Here is an 8,280-nt window from a genome sequence, read left to right on the forward strand (position 1 = left end):
GTTTCTTTTTATAACTTACCACCCTAGAAATGTATTCCTACGCAGCCCCAGAAAAGGTTTATATCAGATATAATAGAGATTAAGCAGGTTCCTCTAACTCATCCATATTCTCATTTCTTTATTCTTGCCACTTTTATCTATCATGCATACCTACTCTGCAATGAATTCTAGCAGGACAAAATTGGATTTGCTCATAGACTTTTTATTCATGAACAATCAAACATAAAAACAAAGTTCTTTATATTTTAAACTACCCACTCTAAAGTAATTTCTTGATTGATCACCTTCACCAGCCCATTCCTTAAAAAGCATATGTGATCCAAAAAAATTGGTGCATTCTGTGACACTGAAACAAGAAAAAGCTGTATCATAATTTCATAATATATGAGGCTGCCTATTTTAGTATCTTTATACTGACCAAGATAGATCTTTAGATTTGGCACTATTACTAATCACTGTTTCTGCAAATAGAGAAAACTTCTTTTCAGACTTTCTTAAAGACAGGATCTGTTTGCATGCCTAATCTATCTATTTTGTAGGGTTAATCTTTCATTATAATGACAGTAACTTTTTAAATTTAATATATAATATCTCATATATATAAAAATAAATAAATATATTCCATTGTGCTTTAGCATCAACTGGTGAAGCACAATGATTCAGTGTGTAAAGATAATCAGGAAAGTAATTGTATGATATGTTTAAAACAGATATACACCATACATCAGAACTGTGTCAATGAGAAAGTATTCCTACCATTTCTAGTTAAAGTCACAGTAAGACTGTGAAAAGAAAAAAAAAGGCATCCATCCAATCTTAGTCATCTAACTTAGCCACACCTATGGTCAGAGAAAGGATGGTGGCTTCTTCAAGCGATGGAAGCATCTTAACTGAGTTTCTGCTCTGACCTGCCTGATGGAGAAGTCATTACCAGCAGAGACAGGGCCCTCGGGGAACAGCTGAGGCCCATCCCTTCAATATCCTGAGTGCTCTTTTAAGGCTAGCAGTTGACTTTCGCAGAAACAACCCTAATAGCAAAAGTAATTTTTTTAGGTGAAGTCTGCTCTGCAATTACACTGGAATTAACTACAAGTTAGTTACTTTTTCTTCCCACCCCTAAGAAATTTCTCATAAAAATCAAGTGAAGTCACCTTCTTAAAAAACCTATCATCCAAAACTAAAGAAATTGGGGGAAGTCTCAACAAATACTCCACTAAAAATTCAGCAATCTTAATTCTTTCAAATTCAGCATTGCACAAATCCTGCTTCTGAAACTGGAGGTAAAGTTCCTTACTTTATATGAATACAGAAACTTCAGTATATAGTTTATGTGTGCTGATTAATGTTTACAAAATTTCTGTATTCTGCAAAAAAGAAAATGCTTTTTTACTAGCACTGAGTTAAAGATTTCAACATGTACTTAAAAGATAATCCCTTTTGTTACCAGGTAATTATTTTAGCCATATTTAGACTAGAAAGACTATAGTATGAACCTTCATGATTCTGAATAGGGTATCTCACCTACTACTGATGAAACGAAATTACTTTAAAGGTTCTTTAGACATGTTGTCTTTAATGGCAAAGAATGACCAACAAAAGTAGAGAAGTAGTAGACAAGAATTCCATTTTCCTATCCTGCTAGTATAGGCCTTACATGGATGTACCAGTCAACCTTGGCAGGACAGAAGAAACATTTGGTTTTTATTTAAGAGCAGTAGAAAACATACGGTATCAAAACATTTATGGAAAATACAAGGAAACAACCAGGCTACTGAGAAAGAGAACTGTATAGACTGTTTTGATTGCAAGCAAATACAAAAAGCACTTCTGACAGAAAGACAAATGATAAACAAACTATTGCTCTTTTTAATCCAACCAAATAGCTTTTTGTGAAAAGACAGACGTTTTTCAGATAATGCTTCTTAAAACTGGAAATTGATGAGTGAGAGGAAAACATCAAACACACACAGATGTCGGTTTCTGTTCTTTCCATTGTACTTAGCTTTCCTTCTAATTTTAGTGCTATTGCCAGTTCCAGCAGGACTGAGAATACTGTTCAAACTGGAACTGAAGCAGAGTTTTCAACACATCTAACATCGTTAAGAAATTTAGGTTATTTAAACTTTGAGCAATGTACTAAGGCAGTTCTCATTAGCATGCTTCCCCAGTTTCAATTTTCATATGATTATAGCTGGTGATGCTTTCTAACCAATAAAGAATTAACATTCTTAGTTGTTTGAAAGGTGATTTGCAACACTTCAGATGGTATTATGCATTGTTTTCTGTCTTTTGATATATTAATCACAACTGTAGCCCCTTCTGTTACAAATGTTTGATTTTAAAACTGTCACTTGTCAGCCAGTCCAATAGGCTATTTCAGAACCAATACAGTTTATGCATGGGAAGTTTGATGTTGAAACACTATTTATTTACATTCCCAGAGTGAGATGGTTTAATATATTCATGCTGCTATAAAAGACATGCTACAAAGCCTAATCGTATTTTGTGTATATATTATGTGTACAGAGACTCTTGCTTGTATTAAAATAAAAGAGAAATGAGGTTCTAAGTATCAATTTATAAAACAGTTCTTTGTAAAATGTTTTGAGAAGCACTATTTAAGTAAACTAACTACTGGTAAACCTCCATAGAAACTACCCTTTCCAAAATTCATTGTAGTAGTTCCCATCTATTTTATTTATGTTTGCATTTTGTGAAGCAGCTTATATCCCCTTCCTACGTTTGCTGCACCAGGTAAGAAAAAAGCAGAACAGACAGCAGTATGAGTGAACATAGTTGTCATTCAGGCACTGACCTGCTGTAAATACAAAGCAGAGAGAAACTTAAAAATGATACTGCCCTTCCCCCAACCATGACTTTTCTGCTGCAACCTGTGGCTCTTTCCCATCAGAACAGCTGGCAGATCTCAGTGCTGCCATAGCAACCCTGCCGTCAGCCCGTTGGCTTGGTAACATTGCAGCAGGAAGAAAGGCACTTCACGTCTGAACTGTTCTTAGACTCACTGAGGTATTTTTTCAGGTTGCATTCCCAAATCCGTATTTACTGTTTGATTTAATAAATTTTGCAATGAAAAATCCTATACAGTCCTTATTTGCCAATGAAATCAGGTCATCTTCTCTGGAATCTTGCAAAGAATTAATATCCATTCCTTGCAATGTCACAGCAGATGGATCAAATCTCTGCAGCAGCTTCAACTGATCAAGTGACAGTCCAGCTCCCTTCATGCCTTCTCCTCCAATGTGAGGTTCCTGTTCAAGTAAGAAAGAAAAGCAAATTATTGCATCTCTTAAAGTTCTTAAATGCCCTAAATGTATTCTGCTGAGTATATGCAGAGCTATCTAACAACATGGACAAGCTACATTTATATCATTCACACCAGGAGATTCAGAAGTGATGTGGCTTCTTCTCTTGCTTCATGTGGCCAATAGTATACAAACATATATACAAGATTCAAAGTATTTTGAGGAGGTGGTGATGCCCCTCATCCACTTTTTCTCAGTAGTTTAGAGCACTTGTTGAGGATGGGTCTAAAACAACTCATTACTCCAAGGGCTGAAACATCACAAGAAAGCAGTTACCACCAGACAGCTGGTCTAAAGGGTTTAGGTTGCCACTTCTAAATGATGCAGCACTTCTGTGTACTGACTTCACAGCTGTGAGTTAAGTCAAAAATAGCGACTCCTTAGCCCATTACCAATATCCTCAGTAACAGTAGTAGAATCCCAGAATCAGCTAGGTTGGAAAAGACCTTGGAGATCATCAAGTCCAGCCTGTGACCTAACACCACCTTGTCAACTGAGCCATGGCACCAAGTGCCATCCAGTCTGCTCTTAAACACCCATAGGGATTGAGACTCCACCACCTCCCTGGGCAGCCCATTCCAATGCCCTATCACCCTTTCTGTGGAGAACTTCTTCCTAATGTCCAAGCTAAAATACCTGGATTCTTCACAGTAAAAACTTCAACTGGAGAGAGTAAAAGCCCCAGGCCAAAATACTTTACTGCCTGAAGAGGCATCATTTTGGCACATGATGCAGCAGAAAAAATATAACTTCGAATTTTCTAGCCATGTAGTAAGAATAACAGGTAAACGGGACTACTGTTACGTGTGCATGTCTATGAGGCAGAGAATAAAAGACAGGAAAAATTTCAGGAGATGAAATCTGGCTTCAAAATCCTCGAGAGGAGAAGGACTTAAAATCCCAGCCCTTTTCTCAGTATTTCTTGAGAGTAACCTTGACTGCTTCTTATTTAATACTAATTCCTAGGAAAAAATTTAATTCTTAGCTGGATTGTTCTTTCAATGCATTCAGTAAGGAGACAGAACAAAGTGTGCAAAAGCTGGCACTGCAGTATCAAAAATAGATCTCCTTTGTCAATCTAGTCTAATGTAGTCCATAATGCAGCCTACAGCAGAGCATTTTTTCAGCCATCACACTTTGCTAACACATGAGCTCACCCAGTCAGCACATGATGCGAGTTAGCTGCTAACCACGTACTGCATGCTGGAGAGCTGGGCAGCCAAGGGGCTGCAGACTGATTCTTCCTTTCCCTCAGCATGATTTCAGTGCTTTCGCGGTAAAAGACAAACAAAGATGTCTATTGCAAACTGAGAGAAAAATGATATACAAAGGGAGACAAGGATAGCAACTCCATGTAATAGAAGAAGGGAAAGGTAAAGTCTAGAGGAAACAGTATTCCACGTGTTCAAGTAACTTGCTTGAAGGCAGACCAGTGTTTTCCTCTACCTTTTCATTTTTCCTTCCAGTTAAGTTACTGCATTTAAGCTGATCCACACTATCTCCTGTGTAAACTCCTAAGAGGAAGTCTGCACAAAGGAGCAGCTGCCATGTGGTAACCTCCACCTACAAGAACGCCTATGGCTCCATCTCCTGTTTTTTCCTTGCCCACATTACCCCATGTGATTCCAGGATCTGTTGCCAAACTGAGAAACTGGGAAACAGTGGACTGGATAAAAAAGGAGGTGTCCACTGAGACTAAAGAATCTGGGAAATAAATACATAAAGGAACATGAGGTAAGTAGACCCTAGACTCCTGTCTTCTGTTCATTGGAAAAGATCCCCTTAGTTTACACTAGTGGGGAACTGGTTATAAGGCATTACAATTTATATGTGGGTAAACAATTCAATGTCGTCTCATTTAAAATATACTATACATAAAAGATTAATTTTTACAGATATGGCATCTGTGTGTGAAAAAGAGTGCTTTATTAAGACTGATACTACTGGTGAGAGAAAGTCCATTAAGCAAGATTAATCTTGCACTTGCGTTAATAAGGCTTGTGCTTTGCTTTGTCATTCTATCAAGGAGAATTTTTTATGCTGTTAGTTAAATGTATAATCTCAGTTGAAATGTCTTAGTTGAAAAATTCTTAGTGAATGGATGGTGAGAAAACAGACAGAAGAACAGACCATAAAAAGCTTTGATAAAGAGCTTCAGTTCTGTTAAATCTTTAGCAGCTGTCATATTAATTTCTCATTGTACAGCTGTTGTATATATTTTTTAATTTCAGTTAAAGATTCATTTAAGCTTCTTAAGAAAGGTACAAGTCATCACACAGTATGTAAGCTAACCAGGTATCAGAGTTAGACTTTTCCTCAAAGACATGATGATAAACAACTACCCCACCCAGCTCGTCACATCATCAAAGAGGAAGTGGGACATGTGTGGTCTGATGATGAACCCCCCTGAAGTACTAATAAAGGTAACAGATATTTCTGAATTGTATAAACTGTAGGCAGCATAGGTAAAAAAATTCTAGTATCTCCCTATATATTACCTCCTCCCAGACATCTAAATGGTAGACACTGACTCCAAAAAAGACAAGGTACAGTCTTGGGACACTGAGCCTGAAATAATTTCTTTCCTGCATTCCTTTTAAATAAAGCAAAAATAGCTCCCATACATATAAAATCCTCCTTCCTTGAAACACAAATTTATTTTCATTTATGTCCCATACTTTATATGCAAGTCTTCATGACTTCAGTGGCATTCGTGAAAAAAAAAATTCACCTCTCCTGTGAATGTGCAAAAGAAGAGAATAAAATATATGAATTAAAGAAATTGCAAGAGAAATTTTAACCTGTCTGACCTATCTTTTGTCCCTGTTGTGTTTTAAAAGACTGTTGTACAAATCAAAAAAACCCACTATACACAGTGGGAAACTACTTAATGATTCCTAAATAAAGCTCAATTAAGCACAAAAAATAGACTTTAAAAAAGCCTCAGAAATCCTTCTGTTATTTCTATGCACACCAGTTAAAACTGTCCAAGGTGAAAAAAGATGTATTGATAGTAAATATACTGTGTAACTTTACGGTTCCAAAATAGCTCACTAGATTGTGTGAAATACTCTGAAAATAGTATTACCTGTGGATGAAGGTGGAGGCATGGAAAAGTTTTCAGGGCCCAAGCAACTTGCTCCTCATTTTCAGCAAGTGTAATTGTACATGTACTATATACTAAAACACCTCCTGGCTTCAGCAACTTCACTGCCTGCAGGGAGAAATAAACAATAGTTCAGCTTATTTTTAAATTTAAAACTTTCATATTAAGCAACATTAACTAATAGACCATGTACCTAGAATATTAAAACTGAACACTTAATTAACCTCAAACCTTTCTAAGTTAGGCATTAAGATACTAATTCCTCTCAGGGAATACAGCAAAGGATAACATGGATTAGAAAGATTCTTCTTTCCAAATAGGTATTATAGCTCATGCAGTTTATTAATGTCATTGAGATGATTCACCTTGTAAGATTTGTTATTTGTACAGCTCTGCATATCCCAGACAGATTAGATCTGTTTTCACCACCTGCTGCCAACCCTGGCTACACAATACTTATGTCAGTTATATTAGATGTCAATTGTTTCCATATATTTGGCATGGAAGCTGTATCTATGCTGCTTTTCAAGCTGTCATTCACTTTGAATATGTATCATTCAGATTTTGACAAGTTTCATCTTATCTTTCAGCATCAGCCCAAGCACACTCCTTAGCATGCTCCTAAGTCACCTGCTCTAACTTAGACCCTTGGGATTATTATAAAGTAAAACTGATAAAACTGAGGGAATTGAAAAAACACTGAGGTTTTTATTTACTATGGATTACATATACCTTTCCCATGCTTCAGTGAACTGGCTTCACCTAGCAACAGATCTGGTGGAGCTGAGAGGTTAACAGGACCCTAATACTTCCTGGCTGCTGAAAAAGTAGGGAAAATGAGGCACCATTTTTTGGATAAGTTTTATGCTGCAAAAACATTTATGTTCAATTTAGCTTACCTACTCAATGTTTAATACATACCACAGTGAAAAGCTTGCGCTGTAGTGGCTGATAAGAGGTCACTTCCTTTAAAGTTGAGGAATAAGCCATGTTTGGTCTCTGTCCCATCCCACTACATGGAGCATCAAGAAGAATTCGATCAAATGACTCTGGTAAGAATGGGGGTCCTTCTGTAAAAAGCAGTTAGTAATGTAAAATGTGCCTGTTTCCTTCCTTGAGAATTCACTGTAGATAAGGACAAGCTCTTACTTATGTCTTCCTTGACATAAAACATTTATGCGCTATAGACAGTCTCAGCTAGAGACAAGTCTCAGCACTGCTGGTGGTAGTTTTCATCCCCAGAAAACTAAACAGTTTAAGTTCTGTCAGCTGAAAAATGATCCCTTTAGGCAACATTTTTTTTTAAAACTTAATTTAATAACTTGAAAGTAAAATGAAAAAGTAATGAAAAAAGTTGAAATATGATTGGTCAGAGGTGCTAGGTACAGAGCTGTACATACAGACTGTAAAGAACCCCAGTCAGCTCAGAAGTGTGCAAACCTTTACTGGAGAAACCTGCAGTCAATAACTGAGATTGCCTTATAATAATTGGACTGTCTATATAATAACTATTTCTTGTGATGCATATGTAGCTATAGAAAATAACATGAACTACTGCAAGTTCTAATGTGAGACATGCTGCCACCATGGCAGAACGATTCAGTGACCAAGGATTGTGAAGAGCAGGACAACTTCTGACTATTACCAGGATGACAATATATATGTTCTATATGCAGAGCCTAGCCTTAAATCTGTACCCCAATGACTCAACAGCCCAGAAGTTTCTATCTCTGCAGTGCTAGGGAGATTGTCTGGCTCAGCATCACCAGGTACTACTGCTGCCAAACAATACAGTATTATCACTGCATTAACTACTAATACCTAGTTTGCTCCTGCACTACAAAATGAATC

General features: G+C 36.9%; 1 protein-coding gene across 1 annotated transcript; it reads right to left on the minus strand.

Moving 5' to 3' along the window:
• Positions 1-1,676: 1,676 nt before the first annotated feature.
• On the minus strand, positions 1,677-8,209 carry NSUN6 (NOP2/Sun RNA methyltransferase 6). Its single transcript, XM_039550047.1, has 3 exons — positions 7,351-8,209; positions 6,412-6,537; positions 1,677-3,269 (listed from the first exon to the last, which is right to left on the minus strand). Exons 1-3 carry the CDS (start codon positions 7,435-7,437, stop codon positions 3,036-3,038), a joined length of 447 nt encoding a protein of 148 aa, XP_039405981.1. The 5' UTR covers positions 7,438-8,209; the 3' UTR covers positions 1,677-3,035.
• Positions 8,210-8,280: the final 71 nt, after the last annotated feature.

This window comes from Corvus cornix, chromosome 2, assembly GCF_000738735.6.
Source record: "Corvus cornix cornix isolate S_Up_H32 chromosome 2, ASM73873v5, whole genome shotgun sequence".
Taxonomy (NCBI): domain Eukaryota; kingdom Metazoa; phylum Chordata; class Aves; order Passeriformes; family Corvidae; genus Corvus; species Corvus cornix.

Bases quoted from the DNA above. Each gene is read 5' to 3' on its own strand.
- NSUN6 (XM_039550047.1), bottom strand. From the start codon at position 7,437: ATGGGACAGAGACCAAACATGGCTTATTCCTCAACTTTAAAGGAAGTG. The intron at 6,538-7,350 runs GTATGTATTAAA...TTCTCCCTGCAG, and splicing joins AGCGCAAGCTTTTCACTGTG to GCAGTGAAGTTGCTGAAGCC. The intron at 3,270-6,411 runs GTAATACTATTT...TTACTTGAACAG, and splicing joins GCCTCCACCTTCATCCACAG to GAACCTCACATTGGAGGAGA.